The 18,335-nt window shown below is 53.2% G+C and overlaps 1 protein-coding gene across 1 annotated transcript in view; it reads right to left on the reverse strand.

Annotated features, from left to right (window-relative positions):
* Positions 1–824: 824 nt before the first annotated feature.
* The window catches only part of CACNA1S (calcium voltage-gated channel subunit alpha1 S), a 63,349-nt gene continuing 45,838 nt past the window's right edge, over positions 825–18,335 (reverse strand). Inside the window, exons 29-44 of the mRNA XM_071450197.1 lie at positions 17,848–17,904; positions 17,095–17,223; positions 16,085–16,150; positions 15,483–15,574; positions 14,475–14,634; positions 13,683–13,810; positions 12,085–12,181; positions 9,531–9,633; positions 7,113–7,214; positions 6,865–6,989; positions 5,525–5,653; positions 3,962–4,161; positions 3,456–3,520; positions 2,505–2,602; positions 1,571–1,687; positions 825–1,235 (exon numbers count right to left, since the gene is read on the reverse strand). Coding sequence (XP_071306298.1) covers positions 975–1,235; positions 1,571–1,687; positions 2,505–2,602; positions 3,456–3,520; positions 3,962–4,161; positions 5,525–5,653; positions 6,865–6,989; positions 7,113–7,214; positions 9,531–9,633; positions 12,085–12,181; positions 13,683–13,810; positions 14,475–14,634; positions 15,483–15,574; positions 16,085–16,150; positions 17,095–17,223; positions 17,848–17,904 — 1,929 coding nt within the window. The 3' untranslated portion in view covers positions 825–974. The remainder of the gene's footprint in view (positions 1,236–1,570; positions 1,688–2,504; positions 2,603–3,455; positions 3,521–3,961; positions 4,162–5,524; positions 5,654–6,864; positions 6,990–7,112; positions 7,215–9,530; positions 9,634–12,084; positions 12,182–13,682; positions 13,811–14,474; positions 14,635–15,482; positions 15,575–16,084; positions 16,151–17,094; positions 17,224–17,847; positions 17,905–18,335) is intronic.

Here is an 18,335-nt window from a genome sequence, read left to right on the forward strand (position 1 = left end):
TGCTGGGGAGCAGGCTGCCTCATTGATCTGCTCCTCCCCTGGGCCCCATCCACTCTCTGTATTTTAATATATATTAGGTGATCAAGAGCCCCCCAGCTCCCAGTTAGGCTGGGCTGGGGGCCCTGGGGAGCCAGATCCCACTGAGGAGCTGGGCTGGGAGATGGGGCTGCCCCAGGGCTCAGCACCCCAATCCCATGGAGGGCACTGTGGGTCCCCTGGGCAGCCCAGAGAGGAACAGCCTGCTCAGCACCAGTAGGCAGAGCTGGGAGCTCTGCAGGAACAGCTCAGACTCTCCTGGTCCCACTGAGCTGTGGGATGGATGTCAAGGGCTGAACGAGACCTTCCCAGGGCCAGGGAGGGATGCCTGACCCCAAGAGCACAGAGTGGAAGGGGCAGAAATGGCTTCACAGTGTCCAGCTCTCCTCTTGGCCAGCCCCAGGGCTGCTGCCCCAGCTCAAACATGCTTTCATACCTCTGCCCCAGCCCCAGTTCCACACACAGCTGGGACAGGGAGCCAAGAAGGCCCCAAGGCCCCATTTTACTGCGCAGCCCTGGCACATCTCCTCCTCACAGGCCAGACTTGGCTGCAGGCTCCAGCAGAGACACGAGGATGCAGGATCCAGCTGCTGGGATTTCAGGACATTCCCCAGACCTTGGCAATCTCAAAATGACTGACTGGAGCTGCCACATGAATCACTGCCAGCTCTGGTGACACATGGTGTCACATTTGCAGCCCCCTCCACTGGCTGTGCAGGCAGGAAGGACAGGAGGGGCACCCAGAGTCACACAGCAGGAACACTTTAATGACCTGTCCAGTGGAACAGCACTGTCCTGTTCTGCACCAGCATCCCAGAGACCTGGCCCAAAAGTGATACCACAGCTGGCCAGAGCAGCTCAGGACCCCGGCAGAAGCAGGAACAGGGTGGCTCTGCTCCTGCAGCCCTGAGACAGAGCCCTGGCACTGCAGTGGCAGCTCAGAGGCGAGTGGCAGTGATGGTCTCCTGGGAGGGAGATCCCCCGAGCCCTGGGGATCTGCCCGGTGCCACAGCTGAGGTGTCCAGAGGGGCAGAGCCAGTTCTTGTGCCCTGCAGTGTTTCTCTTCCCTTTAGCAGCTCCACAGCTGCTTTCTCCACTTCATCCACCTGCAGCTGCCTGCTGGCTGCCATCTCATCCCTGGTCACTGCTAGGAAGGACGAGTCCTGGGCCAGAGCCCCGAGGCCTCCGGAGATCAGAGCCTGGCAGAGGAGGAGAGCACAGCCTGGGTGCTCAGCCTGGGCACTGCCCTGGCTGCAGGCACCCACCCTCCCTCCCTCCCTGTTCTCCTCCCTGTGCCCTCTGTGCTGGCACACAGCTGCTGCCTGTCCTTGTGGCTGAGCTGTGAAGATGAGAGGAGGGGACTCTGAGGAGGAGCTGGGAGTCCCTCCCTGAGGGTGGATGAAGATGAGGGGAAGGTGACTGCCAGCTTCCCCTGGTGATTGCCCCCCAATCTCCCATCATGGCACAAGCATGGTATCCCTGGAATTTCCTGCCATCCCTGCTGTTCCCCCTGCCAAGTGTGTCCTTGCCTTACCTCCTGGATGAGGAAGGTGATGGCTGGGGTGGAGGATGCTCCTGGCTCACCAGTTTCTCTCTGCTGGAACCTGGAGCTGGATGCTATTCCTGTCATGGTGCCATCCTCTGTGGGCAGCTGGGTGAGAGTAGCACAGAGCTGCAACCTGTGCTGGGACACAGCCCAGGGGAGATCTCTCCCATGTCAGTGTGGGGGCTGCAGGGTCTGTCCCTGTCCCTGCCCAGTGCCTGGACTGGCAATGCCATCCTGCTGGAGCTCCTGGGTCCAGGGCACCCCCAAATTGGACCAGCAGGGCCACATGAACAGAGAGCAGGGAACCAGCCCTGGCACATGCCAGGCATGAGGCACTGTGGCCAGAAAAGGGAGCATGGGGGCAAATCTGATGCACCCCTTCTGCCCTGGCTCTGGAGGCAGATGGGCAGCCAGAGAAATGTGCTTCCAGCTGTTCCAGCTGTTTGAGGAGTTCCCCATGGAGCTGTTACAGCAGCAGGGTGAGAGCCCATTCCATCTCCAGGCTGATCCAAGAGAAAAGCTCCAGCAAGGCTGGAGCTTTATCATCAATACACTTTCCTTCCTCTATATTATCATCAATACACTTAACCTTCCTCTATACTTCCTAGTATCAAAAACAACAAGCAACTGCCATCATCATTCCATAACCACCCCAAAACAAACACAGAACTAACCCCCCCAAAAAAACCAAACAAAAATATAAACCATGATCAAAAATCATCAACCAATCATCCACCAAATTTTACGTTCTTGTAGCTTATAAAAAGCAGGGCACTGAAGATGTCAAGATGGCTGCCACACACACCCAATGAGCCTGGAGAGGGGCTCCTTCCCAGCCCAGCTGTGCCAGGATGGCAGGGAGGGAGGCTCACCTGTGTCCCCCACGTTACACATCCCCTCTGACATGCACTGCCCCTTTTACCTGCTGGGGGAGGAGTGGCCCTGGTGATGAGAGAGCCCCAGAGGTGCCCCCTCCTCTCCTCCTGCTCAGCCTCTCCATGGGGATGGGGCGGTTCTGCTCTGTGGGAGGGAAAGGTGGGGACATCACAGAATTCACAGAATTCACAGAATGACCAGGTTGGAAGAGACCTTCAAGGTCATCGAGTCCAACCCAGCCCCAACCCCTCAACTCAACCCTGGCACCCAGTGCCACATCCAGGCTTTGTTAAACACACCCAGGGATGGGGACTCCACCACCTCCCTGGGCAGAACATTCCAGAACTTTATCACTCTTTCTGTAAAAAACTTTTTGCTAATATCCAACCTATATTTCCCTTGACACAGCTTGAGGCTGTGTGCTCTGGTTCTGTCAGCTCCTGGAGAAAGAGCCCAGCCCCAGCTGAGCACAGGCACCTTTCAGGAGCTGCAGAGTGATGAGGTCACCCCTGAGTCTCCTTTTCTCCAGGCTGAGCACCCCCAGCTCCCTCAGGGCTTCCTCACAGGGTTTGTGTTCCCAGCCCCTCTCCAGCCCTGTTGTCCTTTAGCATCTCAACATCCATCAGATGGGTACAAGAGCAAGGACACCACTGCCAGACAGAGATGGGACCAGGCTCGCTAGACTGGGGGAAATAAAGGATTTAGGAGTCCAGCAGCACCCAAAGTCCCTGTTTAATGAAATGAACATCATCTGGAGACCCTGGGATGGCCAGTGCTCCCCAAGCTGAGGCAGTCTCCATGTTTCATCACTCAAAGGGTGGAAGGAAGGAGAAGGCTCTCCTGGAGCTCTCCAGAGAGATCCTGCTGCACTCAGTGCTCTCAGCAAACTTTCTGGGGCCTGCACATCCTCCTTCCACCAGCACCATCAGCCCCTTCCCCCTGCCCTGACCCTGGCCTGGTCCCAGTGCCCCAGAAGAAGAACAAAGCCCAGACTCACCCCAGGCCGGGCGCCTGCGTGCTGCTGGCAGCGCCTTCCTCAGCACCTCATCCTCATAGTGCACCCTGGCAGGGACAGGCAGGTGGGTCAGCCTGGCTGGGGGCACACACTGAGCCAGCTCCACCTGGGTGCAGCCCTCCCACCTTCCCCAGCCTGGGGGGCAGACCCATAGGGACAACTGGGATGGATGAACGGGTGGAGGCCCCAAGAAGCAGGACTAAGTACATCTCTTACATTGGTCATTTTTGTCCCTTCTACCTGTGCCCTGGCACATGCTGGTGGCCCCAGCCTGGGCCTTGGCCCTCAGAGATTGGCAGGTGAGGGGCAGGGGAGATTCCTGCAACCCTTGGAGCCCTGCTGCCACCTCCATGCTCATGGCACTGAGATGAAGGATGGTGGGATGGGAGCCCTGGGCAGGCCAGGGTGCAGGCAGGACAGCCCCAGGGCAGGCAGTGGCAGGGCCAGCAGTGCCCTCCTCACCTGCACATGGAGCCTGAGCCCCTTACCCCTGCAGCCAGCTGCTGCTGTTGGCATTGTTGATGTTGGTGTTGGCCTCCTGGGGGAAGTCATCGAGGAACACAGGAGAGTCGAGGTCCTCAGTGCCCACCTCGGTGAACTGCAGGGGCCTCTGGCTGGCCACCTGGGGCTGCAGGGGGCTGCTGGGCTCCATGAAGCTGTCCACCTGGCCAAACAGGCCACCTGTTCTCTGCAACCAACAGGGAGGGCATCAGGGGGAGCCTGGAGCTCCAGGCTGCTCTGGGGCCATTCCCACATTGAAAGAGTGATTGCTCTGCTCAGGCCTTGCAGAACACAAGGTCCCCAAAGCTTCACTGCCCAGGTGGGGAAACTGAGGCACTGAGGGTTGATGGCCATGCAGCAGGGTCTTGGGTGGGAAATGGGAATGTGTATTCTATTTCCCATCTGTCAGAGCTGGGGCAGTTATCCTCTGTTCATTGGGCAGTTTTCTTTATCTCTCCCACAGCCAATCCTCCCTCCAGGAGATCTCTGCTGTCCATGGGCCATTAATTATTAATTATCTTCTGTCCATGGCCAGTGAGTGTCCCTGCATGGCTGATCCAATTCCATCATCCCATGGGGAGATGCTGCGCCCAGGGGAGGAGCCAAGCATTCCTACCTGGGTACAATCTGAGCCTGGCACAGCCCAGCAGCCTTTGCCCAGTGCATTGCCAGAGGAGCAGCTTCTGCTGCCCTGCATTGCCAGAGGGAGCCCAGGCCCATCTCCAGCAGCCCTGGAGCTGCAGAGGAAAACTCCCCCCTTGTGCAGGATCCCTGCTCCAGCAGAGCCACAGCTGGCACTGCAGGAGGGCTGAGCCCCCATGGGATGGGGCTGTGCCACCCCCCTGACACACAGGGGACAGGGACTGCTCTCACTCTGGCAGTGGTTTGTTTCGTAGTATTTTATTTGTATTTTTAATTTTCCTAGTAAAGAACTGTTATTCCTGCTCCCATATTTTTGCCTGAGAGCCCCTTGATTTCAAAATTATAATAATTCTGAGAGAGAGAGCATTTTCCATTTCAAGGAAGGCTCCTGTCCTCCTTACCAGACCCCTCTCTGTTCAAACCAGGACAAGCAGCACTGGGATGAGCCAGCCTGTGACAAATCCTGTCACCTCTGTGGGACAGCCTGAGGTGGTGGCACCTGGGGACACAGAAGGAACTCTGCAACCCCACAGCTGCCCAGGCTGTCTCTGAGGCTCCCAGGGATGGGATGTGGATCAGTTCCTGTGACACCAGAGCTGTCCCACCTGAGCCTGGCAGAAGGTGTGAGTGAGAAGCTCCAAACCAGCAGGTAAATATCCAGCACAGCCCTGCCAGGCACATGGGCTGGCTCCTTTCACAGAGGGGAAACTGAGGCAGAGAGCAGCTTGCTCAAGATGCCACCACCAGGCTGTCCGGATGCTCCCAGAAAGGACAGAAGTGCTGCTCATCCTTGTGGCCCCCACCCTGCAGAATGTCCCCCAGGGCTAGCAGCCAAGCTGACCCACCAGCACTCTGAAATCAGGGCTGGTGGGACCCCAAACTGTGCTGTGCCCTGAGGCTGAACTCACCCTGTAAATCCCCTCCTCCAGGGCAGCCTCCACCATGGCTCTCTCCAGCTCCTCCTCTGCAGTCAAGTCCCCAGAAATGGCCCGATGGATTTCGGGAGCAGCTTCTTCTTCAATGCTCCTCAGCCCAGCCTGGAGGGACAGGAAGGCAGGGCTGGGTGAGCCCACCGCCCTCCCCTTGCTCTTTGGAGAGGGAGGCATGGTGAGGCACTCTCCCCTGCCAGGTGTCCTGCCAAGGACAGGCCATGGGTCACAGCTGGCTGTGCTTGGTGGCCCTGCTCCTGAGCTGCTGCTGTCCCACAGCTGTCCCACAGTCTCTGGGCTCATGCTGTCCCCAAAAGGGAATACCCTGATGGAGGTGACAGCCAAGGGCAGGCTGGGCCTCTGTCCCTGATCTGGGACCTGGCTCTTTTCCTTGTTTTGCACCTTTGGGTCCTGCTCTTTTATCTCCTCCGGTGATTTCCTCCCTACAGAGTCAGGAGAGCCTAGGGACATCCCAGCCTCCTGCCAGGCACAGAAACCCTCTGCCAGCAGCCCCTGGGCCTGCTGTGCAGGCTTCTCTGGCTGCAGGGGTCCCACTCAAGGTCAGCCACTTGTACCCCCCTCCCCTGGTGCTCTGTGAGGCTGAGACAACACCAGAAACATGGAGCTGAGGGGAGAGCAGGGACAAGGCCCTGGGACTGGAGCAGAGCAGGTGGGTGAGGGCTGCTGTAGGGGGATAGAATAAAAGTAAATAAAGGTAGTATAGAAACCAATCTTATCCCCTAAAGAGTTGCAGCTGGGTTAATTATTAAAGATTAGGAGCAGGCCTGATTTTACCAGGCCACAGCTGTAGCCAATAAGAAGAGTGTTATAAAAGAGTGGATTGGATGGTTGAGGGGAACTGGAGTCAGTTGGCTGCTGTGAGAAGAAGAAAGAGTCAGTGCTAGAGGAGCTGCCTATGAGAAACATCAAGGAGGCACGAAACGCCAGCAATATGGAACCCTTGCAATATAATGACAATAGAACCTTTGTAATATAATGACAACAGACTGGGATGAGCAGCATTTGGCACAGACAATGGTCTGGGGTGGGACTTTCCAGGTGTTAAAACTCCTTGGCGAGGCACCAGATCCTGCCAAGCCCTCTCTGCACTGGAGTGAATGGAGCAGAGAGTCAAAGCCCTCCTCTGCTTTGAGTCACCTGCACACCAAGGTCACACTGGGGCCCCCTCAGTGCTGGTTCACCTGGGCCACCTCACCTCCAGACATGAGGCACAGGCTCCCTGCAGCTCTTGGAGTCCCCCAGGCTGGGGGAAGCCTCCTCCAGCAGCCCCTCCCCTGCAGCAGCACCCACACACCCACCTGGATCTCCACGGCGTTCTTCTTGGGCCGGTACCCATAATACTCCTCCTGGCGCTTCATGAACTTCCTGAAGTGCTCTTGGATCAGGAAAGTGGCATAGAATTTGCCCACTGTCACCTCATCATCTGGAGGGAGGAAACCAACACCATGGTGAAACCCACAGGAAGGTTCTGCCTGTCCCTGTGGCTGCAGCAGGACCCTGAGCAGGAGCTGCTGTGTCCCCCTGGGAGGGACACCTGGGGACATACCTCCAATGGGTGGGATGACCTGGTCCAAAAGCTTCATACTGGTTCGTTTCCAGATTTTTTTGATAATAGCTCTGAGCTCCTCATTGGCCTGTTCAAAATTACCTGTGAGGAAATGTTATAATAGCCTCCTGGAGCCAGGTCTAATAAGCTCTCAGAGGCCTATAACACACCCAAAGTAACTCAGCTACCCTTAGAAGCATAAAAATCAACAAAATAGCTTCTGCTGCAGTGTTAAAACCAGAAAATTTTAATAAAAAGCAAAATAACAAACAAAAAAACTGAGCCAAAATCTAAACGTTCTTACTCCTAGTAAAGCACTTTACAAAAGCAATTAGTTTCTTTATTCACTTCTTTTTCTACTAAATTGCCCAAGCAAGACTTTTTTGCTTCTGTCCAGTTAGCTATCCTTCAGTTTAAGGTGAAGTCCCCTAAGTCCTATGAAATGTCTTTTCACTTAATCAGAGAAAAAAACTTTTTAACTTCTTTCCTTTTAAAAGAACAAAGAATAATTTTGTCACTCCGTCAACAAAGAGCACAGTCCTGCAAGGAAAGCCAGCAGGACAGAGCAGTTCATCCCCAGGGCTGTGAAGAGGAGTGAAGACAGAGCCTGTGAACACCTGGCCACCCTCAGGAGGGTGTGACAGCTCCTCTGTCTCCCCACCCAACAAAGCTGAGCTTAGTGAGAGCAAGACCTTGATTTCAGCCAGAACACTTCACAGATTTTGACCTCCCCTTTGGTGCTCCCATGGAATTCACCATTCCTGAAACCCCAGTTTACCTCCAAGGTCTCCTGTGCCCCACCCCAGGCAGAGGGAAGCCCCATGGCACTGCTGGAAGAACTGATCCCAGGAGCCCACAGTGCCTGCCTTGGCCCTGCCACAGCACAGGCACACAGACAAGGGCTGCAGCAAGGTAAAAATCATAAAGGCTTCATCAAATCAAGCCTGCTCTCCTAAAATCAGTGGCTGGCCTTGTCAGGCTAGCCCTTTGCAAGTTCCCATGTGAGAGCAATCCTGGTGTGAGCAGTTCATTAGCATAACAATCTATTCCTGCATAAAAATCAGCTTGCACTGTATAAAGTGTTTTTATACTGTTAGATAGAAAAATAAAAACTATCTCTCACAAACAACCTTTCCTGCATGTACACACTGGGGGCTTGAGTGACCAATCAATACAGGAGAACAACTTATTGCTAACCAATAAAAGTAACTGGCAAGAAAGCTCCTCACCAATTGGAGTCCCTCACAAGGTCTGTAAAGCTGTATAAAAACCAGTTATGTGAATAAAGAAGGAGCTTTTTTCCACCATGAAGGAAATGGAGTCCTGCCTGATTTATTCCCTTAACAAGCTGCTGGGACACACAGCACAGCTCAGCAAACTCTGCTGCTGGCAAGGAGGGGGTGAAGGAAAGCAGCTCCTCCCCAGCACAGCTAAATTCAGAGGACTGGGAGTCCCTGCAATGAGGGCTCTGGGCAGAGCCAGCCCATCCCTGCCACACTTTGAAGCAGGAGGGAAGCACAGGAAAGTCCTGATCTTCAGGAACCACCTCAGCTCTGTGCAGGGCAGCAGCTCCTCTCCTAAGCTAAATTAAAATGATGGCAGCTGGAGCAGCCCCACTCCTGAGCTGTTTGGGGTGGCACTGGTTTGCTCCTCAGGGCTGCAACACGTGGCCATCAGCTGATAACATATCAGCCATCAGCTGATAACATATCAGCCATCAGATGATAACATCCTCCAGGCTGGGCTGAGCATCCCATGCAGGCACCCAGGGGCTCTGCCCTCCCTGGGATGGGCAATAACAGCAGGGCTGGGGGTTTGTCCACAGGATCTGACCCCACAGAGAAGTGCCTGAGTTCCCTGGCCAGTGGGGTGACCCACACCCAGTTATAGAAAGTGGGCTTTTCTAAGTGAAGGAACTGCACCATACCTGTTCCTATACAATGGAGGACAGTTCTAATGTTATGGTATTGATAATTGTAAAAACCAGCTGTGGACAGATGCAGTAGCCACAATTTGTCCTCCCATCTGTTTTAAACCAGTTTTTTTCCTGAATCTCAACATCTTCACTGCCAATCCTCAGCTGCTGGAAGAATGAAGCGCTCTTTTTAGCTCTCTTTTAGCTTAACATCATTAGATTTCCATTAAAAGGTGCCATGTGGCTGGTTTTCATGCACAGTGGAAAATTTTCATCATGCTCTATCACTCTGTCCTTCCTTCCAAACTTAATGTGCACTTTCTCCTGTTTGAGGCAACGCTGGAATGTTGACAGTGAATGTCTTCTATTTGAATTTAATGAATGGTGGTTATTCAGTTTGTCCCAGACAACAACAAAACTCAATCTACGTGCAGGTCAAACAAGGGAAGTTCTCAAGGAAGGTTCCCTGTCAGGCTGTAGAGGCAGCCAGCATCCCTGCTTACCTTCTGTCTTGATCTTGAGGGCTGTCCTCACCAGGGCAAAGAGGGTGGCATTGAAGGTGACGGTGCCGTCGCTGTTCAGGGGCATGTTCATGCACACCAGGCGCTGCACACACAGCAAACCAACCCTGTCAGCAGGGCCACAGCAGCCTGGCAGCCCCAGGCTCCCTGCCTGGCCTGCCCAGGGGCTGTGGCCTTCACATTCTATGAGCAGAGAGAGACACGATTCTCCCTCCCAGGATTCCTCCTGGGGAAGGCAGTGAGAAGCTCAGAGAAGAAGAGAAAAGAATTCTTATCTCTATTCGCTGCGCCTGTTGTTTGGCACATGTGGAATGTGTTATGGAGATTGTTTACTGAGAGTGATTTGGTTATTGGACACTGTGGGGGTACCAGGTGTGGGTTTCTCTGGGTCTGGATTGAAGGCACTTGAGATGATTATTCATGTTTGGACTCAGGTGTTCATTATTTCTTATCAGTAAAACAGTGACTCGTTATTTCTTATCAGTAGAACTGTAGCTCTCACTACTGTGAGCTCTGCAGCTTTTCATTAGAAGGCACAAAATGGCCAACAATCTCTTGTTCCAAGGTATTTTAAGACTAAACTATCCAATTAAGAACTGACACCTAGATTATTTTCCCTTTTAACCCAATAACTGATCCCACAGAGCCTGCAATGTGGACTTTTCTGCCCAATTACAAAAGACCCAATTACAAAATGCCACCCAAACCCATGAAGAGGAAGGATGAAGAAGCAGGAAGAAGAAACCCAGGACAACACCCTGTGCCCTCCATCTTGCTTCCATGCACAACATCCTAAAAATCCCAAAACCCTAAATTTCTCACCAAGTGATTCACCTACACTACTCTCTATAATCTATTTCACACTTTTGTGGATTCCAGTCTATCTTGAAGTCTGGGAAACTTTCTCCATGAATTGAGGGTTAAAGTCAGCACTCCCCTGGGGGAAATAACCTACAGGGGCATGGGTGCCATGGAGAAAATCATGGAATCACAGAGGGAAATAACCTACAGGGGCATGGGTACCATGGAGAAAATCATGGAATCACAGAGGGAAATAACCTACAGGGGCATGGGTGCCATGGAGAAAATCATGGGATCACAGAATTGTTCAGGTCAGAAAAGATCTGGGAGATCATCAGGTCTAACCACTCCCCCAGCACTGCCAAGGCCACCAGAAAAACCATGGACACAAGCATCATATCCACACAGCTTTTAAATCCCTTTAGGGTGGAAACCCACCACTGCCCTGGACAGCCTGTCCCAGAGCCCAACCAATCTTCTGGTAAGAAAACTTTCCCCAATATCCATCCTAAACCTCTCATGGTACAACTTCAGACTGTTTCCTCTTGGACTGTCACTTGTTACTCGAGAGAAGTGACCAACTCCCAGCTGGCTTCAGCCTCCTGTCAGGGAGTGGTAGAGAGCAAGAAGGTCCCCCTGAGCCTCCTCTTCTCCAGGCTGAACCCCCCCCAGCTGCTTTCAGAGACATGGGACTAGTTTTGCATTGCACTCCCCACTCCAAAACATGTTCCAGCTGCTGTGAGGACTCTGGGGATCAAATCTGATGTATTTGCCCAAAACCCAGGAGGGATTACACCAGTGCCTGAGCTCCTGCCCATGCATGTTACACATGAGCTTCACACAGATTTGTTCAGAATGAGCTAAGCCAGGAAAAGTGTATTTCTGCTAAGAAAGCTGGGGTTTCCTTCTCCCTAAGCACCATCAGCTCTTGGAACCAATTTCTACAGCCCAGCTGATGTGGCCACATCCTGCAGCAGCTGCAGTGTGGCCTGGGGGTGCCCTGCAGGGAGGGCAGAGCCAGCCCATCAGGGCCACCCCTTTGAAGTAGGAGGTGAGCACAGGTAAGTCCTGATCTTCAGGAGCTGAACCACCTCAGGTCTGTCAGTTCTGTCAGCTCTGCACCTCTCCTTGCCCCCCAAATCACCCCCTCATTAAAAAGGAGAGGTCAGAGCAGAGTATAATCTGCTCTGCTCTCAGCCTGCCAGGAGGACACAGGGACAGCTTGGGGAAGGTGTCCTGATGTGTTTCTCTTTGAGCCAGGGCTTATGAGCTCTCAGAGAAACCCATCACACCTGAGATAGCTCAGCTACCCAGAATGGCATAAAATCAGCAGGTTGACTTCTGAGGTAGTGTTGGAAACAGAGAAAGGTTTAATAAAAGGCAAAATAATAAAAAATAAAATAATAAAGCCATTATAGAGAGAAACTGAGTCAGGGGCAAGAGGTTCTTGCTCCTGCTAAAACACCCCACAAAAACTATTCTTTCCTTTGTTCTCTCCTTTTCTAATGAATTACCTAGGCCAGACCTCTTGGCCTCTGTCTAATCAGACAGCCCCAGGTCTGAGGTGAAGTCCCAAAGGTCCTATGAGGTGTCTTTGTACTTAATTTGGGAAAGAAACTTCTGGGCTTTTTGCCTTTTTAAGCAGACAAAGAATAATTTGGTCCCTCCATCCACAGGGGACACATTCCTACATCGTCCCTGTGCTCACACACCTCATCACCACCTTGGCTCTTACCTTACAAGCCACACGGTGTGGGCAGAACTTCCCAAAGCCCAGGGGAGGGTTGATACGCCTCAGCAGAGTCACCACATCCAAGTGTTTGATCCTCCCCCTGCAGAGGAAACAGCAGAGGGGCAGCAGAGCTGCCTGGCAGTGCCCTGGGGAGCTGCTCTGGGGGCTGAGCCCTGGCAAATCCCCGCCCTTCCCTCTGCTCCTCCTGGGGAAAGCACAGGAAAGCAGCTGCTCCCTGGAGGCCTGGGGAGCAGGTAAAGGGTGCAGTGCCATGGGAAAGGTTGGCAGCTGTTGGGATCTTTAGCTGGTCAGAGTGACCCCAAGAAAAGTTGGAAAGTCTCTTTTCCCAGCCTGGTGCTCGAAGAAGGAGTCAGGGCTCTTCAGTTCTCAGTCTCAAGGTTGTTCATTGTTTCTTATCTATAAAAATTTTCTCCTGTCCTGCCCAGGTCCATCCAGCAGGGCAGTTCCAGGCACTCTGCCTGCCCCCAGGGCAGGGTTATGTCTTTATACTAAAAACTACCTGTACAATATTTACAATTACTTTCCAATACCTATCACCTGTGTTAGACAGTGAGCTTCTACTCTAAACCAATCCAAAAGTGCCAACATCACAGCAGAAGATGGAGGCCAAGAAGAAGAAGGAGAAAGGCTGGACACACCCAGTTCCCTCCATCTTGGCCCCTGAACCCCCATTCTAAAAACCCCAAAATCTACTTTTCCACCCCGTGATAACTTCACTATTATTCTACTTAAACTGTTGTGGCTTGCTGATCTTCATCTAAGGTTGGTAATTTGCTCCATGGGTCATAATCAAACCCACAGGGGCATCTTGGGCTCTGTGCCAGGGTCTCTGAGCAGGGGTCTGGGCTGCTCAGGACAGCCAGAGGGATGTCCTGGGTTCCCACAAGCAGCCTCACCACAGCTGGATGGAGAGGGAACTGGAAGTCTTATGTTCCCAAATCTCCTGATGGCTTTTATCAGACCTGGACCAACTCTGGCAAGTCCACATGAACCTCTGAGATGCTGGGAGCTGGCTCACAGGCAGTGCCACAGCTCACCCTGCCTGCATGTGTCCCTTCCATGGAACACCCCTGTCACTATCACATTTTCTGAAAAATCCTTTTTGCCCAGGATTCTTCTCCTGGGAAGCTGAGAAGCCTCAGAGAAAAAGGAAAACAATAATTATCTCATTTGCTTCTCCTGTGTTTTGCTGCTTTGGAATGTGGTTGAAGATTGTTTATCCAACATGTGAATTGTTTTAACTTAATGACCAATCACAGCCAGGCTGTGTCAGACCCTGAAGAGACACTCATGAGTTCTTGTTATTATCTTTTAGCCTTCTGTCTGTACCCTCTGTCTATTCTTTAGCATAGTTTAGTATAGCATAATATAATATAATATAATATAATATAATATAATATAATGTCATAAAATAAAATAAATAAAATAAATAAAATAAATAAAATAAATAAAATAAAATAATAAATTAGCCTTCTAAAAACATGGTGTCAGATTCATAATTTCCTCCCTTCAATGGGGGACCCCAGAAAGCACCACACACCCCCTCCATGCTGCCCACCCACCCACCCGGCCTCACTCACTTGGCCTCGGGGTCGTACTCAGCCCAGATCCTCTTGAACTCATCCAGGTGATGGGGCCCCAGGATGGACCAGTCCCGTGTCAGGTAGTCAAAGTTGTCCATGATGACAGCCACAAAGAGGTTAATGATCTGAGGGCAGAGGAAGGGATGGGAAGGACCCAGCCAGGGGAGAGAGAGCAGCTACAAAAACAGGGCAGATGTGTTCTGGGATGTCCTGCAGTTAGAGGATGCTGAGTGAGGGTGTTCCCATGCAGAGAGGAGCCTCCTGCCCAAGCAGGGCATGTGAAAGAACAAGGACATCAGCATCTCATCCCTCTCCACCCCTGCTGAGGCCAGCACAAACACATCTGGAAGGCAGCACACAGAGGCTGTGGGAAGACACTAAAAGGGATCTGGGGTGCCCCAGGAGGGCAGGGTCAGTTTACAGCATGGCTGGGTGGGTGGGCTGGGGGGGATGTCCCCAGGGGCAGGTTCAGGGGCTCACCCCATGGGACCCACAGCTCCCAACCCCATGGCTGCCCAGGCAGGACGGGGTGCCAAAGGGAGCCAGCACACTGTGGGAAATGGGCTTGTAGAGAAATCTCAAAGCTTGACAGGCTCACATAGTGTGTATCTGTATGCAAACCTTGAGATAAGAAATGTAAACCTTGAGATAAGAAATGCTGGCTTAGAAATGCCATGGAATAGGACAGACACGGCTGAGAGAGAAATGGAAACAGAAACAAGTTTCAAAGGACAGCCTTACAAATAAGACCAGACACTTTGGAGAAACAGAACTGTGGAAGATGCATACCAGGAAGGCACAGAGCATGTAGAAGCTGATGAAGTAGAAGTAGGCAAAGCCGGTGCCACAGGTGTACTCCTCCCCCTCGGCGTAGTCGGACTCGGGGTCGCAGCGCCGGCCGTAGCTGCAGTCCAGCAGGATCTCCTGCCACGCCTCGCCCGTGGCACACCTGGGGACAGGGCACACCTGCTGGTCCCTGCCATGCAGGGAGGGCTCAGGCCAGCCCAGCACACAGGGGAATGGAAAACACAAGCTTTTGTAAGGAAACCCAAACCCTCCGCCGGCATAATATACTGGAATTTTCAAAAATCAAAGAAATAAGATTCCCACCTTAGCAAAACACTAGGTAGAGAGCAGAACTAATAACTACCAGCTGCTTTTGGTGAAACAATGCCTCAGAATGCCAGTTAAAGAGCAGCTTTGATTTGTAACACTGCCCATAAAATGTTCATATTATCAGAAGCACGTGGGCAGCCCCTTGGAGCAAACCAATGGCAGATCCACTGCAGGAAGAGTGGAGGAAAATCTTGTAAGGGCATGAGGTATCAGTGCAACAACACAAGAACAGCTAGTGCTAGGTGAAGGCCACCCAGGTTTACATTAGTAATTGGTGTTTTGACTGAATCATTGGCAAAAAGCTGTTTGTGAACAAAAAAAGGAGCAGTCAGGATTCTGGGCTTGCTGCTATAGGGCCACCGAAAGCTCCAAAAAGTGTCTGGAGTCAAGGAAAGCCTCGGGCTGAGCTCCTGCTTCCCATGAGGTTCCTCACAATTCACAAATTAAAATCCAGTCTGGGAAGGAAATACTCAGAACAGCAACCCCAAAATGCCCCTCTCTCCAGCAGCCACCCCAAGAAAACCACAGCCTCTCCTAAAATGCTGCCACTGCTGCAGGAGACCTTCCTGTGGGACAAAATGAAATCAGCTACTGAAATTCTGGTCCTCCCTCACTCCAAGTTGGGCATTCCCACAGGCTCAGAACCTTCTGGAGCTGCTCACATGGCAGGACAAGACTGACCTGAAGAGCAGCAGCACAGCCTGTGGAAAGGTCTGGAAGTTGTTGTTTCGGTTGATCTGGGTCCCATCCACCATGGCAATCTTCCCAAACATCTGTAAATGACAGTGGCAGGTCTGCAGTGTGCCATCCTTTCCTTGGCACCAAACACCCCCTGGTGCCTGAGCTCCACTTCCTCTGGATTATTTGGCTTTGGGCATCCCCAAAAGAGATTGAGATTGGATGTGGGTGCTCTTGGACATTCCTGCCAGTGCTGAAAACACCCCTGACTACAACTGCACTTCATCTGGGCCACAGAGACAAGGTCTGAACCAGCACAAGCACTGGTGCCACTGCATTGTGCCAATGGTTTGTGCCAATGGTTTGTGCCACTGACCCCCAAAGTGCTCTGTGCCACGTGCCCCAGCTGCAGCCCAGGGACAGGAGGAGGCTGCTGGGGTGGCAAACACCCTTGCAGACCAGGGTAAACAGGTCCCATCATGTGCAAAGTCCCAGAAAGAGCCTAACAGAGGAACCAGTCCCTCCCTGTCCCACCTCCCCAGTGCCACCAGGCTCAGGGCATCTGATGAAGATCAATTCCCACCCCCTGGCCCCGTGCCCCTCACCTGCATCCCAATCACAGCATAGATGAAGAAAAGCATCACAATCAGCAGGGCCACGTATGGCAGAGCCTGTGACAAAAGGACCATGGCTTGGGTGAGACACAGCCCAGGGACAGGGCCTGGGCTCTGCAGGTGCTGCAGGAGCTGTACCTGTCCCTGTGTGGGGAGGGGACAGCTCACCTGTTCCTCTCACACCCTCCTGCCAGCCCCCAGTGGCCTCTGGGGCTGGGAAGGGGCTCAGCACAGCCCAGGGCTGCGGGCAGTGCCCAGCTCAGGCTGTGAGCAGATGCTGCAGCGTTCCCTGAGTACCCACCTGGTACAGAGGCCGGTTCATTGGGAGCAGGACAAACGTGCCCAGCAGGTACTGCCAGCACCTGGCCAGCTCTGACTCCCAGACCTGTCACCTTCCCACCCACAGGGGCCATGTTCTGCACACCACCAGCCCCCAGCCCAGCCTGAGGCCAGCAGGAGCACTGGAGCTTTCTCCTCTGCCTGAATAGGAATGTGCCCCTTGGGGACAGAGTGACAAAACTATCCTTTGTCTTCTTAAAAAGGAAAAAAACCCTGAAGTTTCTCTCCTCAATTAGTGAAAAAGACACCTCATAGGACATTGGGGAAGTTCACCTCAAACTTAAGGATAACCAATTGGACAGGAGCCAAAAAGTGCCACCTGAGCAATTTACTAGAAAAAGAAGAGAACAAAGAAACTAACACAAAACACCTTTTGTGAGGTGTTTTACCAGGGGCAGGAGGGCCTCTTGCACTTGGCTCAGTTTTTCTCTGTAAAGAGTTTTGTTATTTTGCCTTTTATTAAAACTTTTCTGTTTCCACAGAAGCCATCCTGCTGATTTGATGCCTTCTGAGGTAGCTGAGCTATCTTGGGTGTGTTATAGATCTCCAAGAGCTCATGAGACCTGGCTTGAGGAAACCCTTCTATCACACCTGGTGAGGACAGGCTGCTCATGCTCCCAGGCATGTGTGTGTTTGGGAGGGGAGCAGAGCTCCTGACAGACCTGAAAGGACTTGATGAAGGTCCACAGGAGGGTCCTGACACCTTCCCCCCTGCTCAGCAGCTTCACCAGCCGCATCACCCGGAAGAGCCGGAAAAAAGTGATGGAGACACGGGAGTTGTCATCAGGGTCCTGCAGGACAGACAGACAGTGCTGGGGCCCCCAGGCTTTCAAGGCAGGGATTCCAGGTCCTGGGGGGAGGAATGGCAAAGAGATCCCACCCCCAGGCAGCAGCCATGGTGCCCCTGCCTGCACCCAGGGTCAGACTGCAGAGTGTGCTGGCACTTCTCCCTCTGGCTCCTCTCCCCATCTCCCCAGACCCTCAGGCTCACCCTCTGACTCTGGGATCATGCAGGAAGGAGGGCATGCTGCCACATGGATTGGGAGAGCCCTGAGGGTCACAGGGCCACCACAGACAGTCTTAGTCCCACCAGGGTCTTGCCCAGCACGTCCTGTGTTTGTAGGGTGAGGTGTAGGGTGGGCTCCAGCACAGGAAGGGTTAATGAGAGCTGGGAAGGGCAGTTTTGGGAATGTCCCAGCAGGACTTTAACCAAAGGAGGGCTGAAGAGAGGTGTCTCTGGGGGTGCTGCCCATGTCCCCTGTCTGTGTGTGTGGGGTCACCCCAATCCCCCTCAGCCAGGGCAGAGTCACAGCCCAGAGGGAGGAGCCGGCTCTGGTGGCCTCAGTGACACTCAGGGCACATGCAAAGGCTGGCAGGGGCAGGGAGGAATGCAGGCACACACAGCTGGTACCTACAGTGCCATCACAGCCCCCACCCAGGCAGTACAAGCCACCACTGGGTGCCAGGATGGTCTGTGGAGAGAGAGAACAAGAGAGTCAGCAGAGGGGAGGCAGGGAGGGACACAAGGAGAGAACACAGACACAGAACAAAGAGTAAGATGGAACTGGGGAGAAGGGGAAGGGCAGGCAGAGCTCCAGCATCCCTCAGGCTCAGGGACAAGCTGATGTGACTGGTGCTAGGCAGAGGCAGCACCTGGGTGAGCAAGGAACCACACAGAGCACGAGACTCCTCCTGTGCCTGTGCTGTGTCCTGGGCAGCCCCACAGACCCTCAAGGACACAGACACAGGGGAAAGGACCTGGGAAATTCAGGCCACAGAGAACATTCCCCAAATTCTGCCTGGCCTTCTGCACAGCCCTGCTGCAGCACACAGAGCACAGCACCAGGGCAGCCCCTGCCAGCCCAGTCAGGGCACCAGGCTCCTCCTGGTGCCTGTGGTGGGT

Source organism: Agelaius tricolor, unplaced genomic scaffold (genome assembly GCF_023055355.1).
Source record: "Agelaius tricolor isolate 1412-34295 unplaced genomic scaffold, bAgeTri1.0.p SCAF_30, whole genome shotgun sequence".
Taxonomy (NCBI): domain Eukaryota; kingdom Metazoa; phylum Chordata; class Aves; order Passeriformes; family Icteridae; genus Agelaius; species Agelaius tricolor.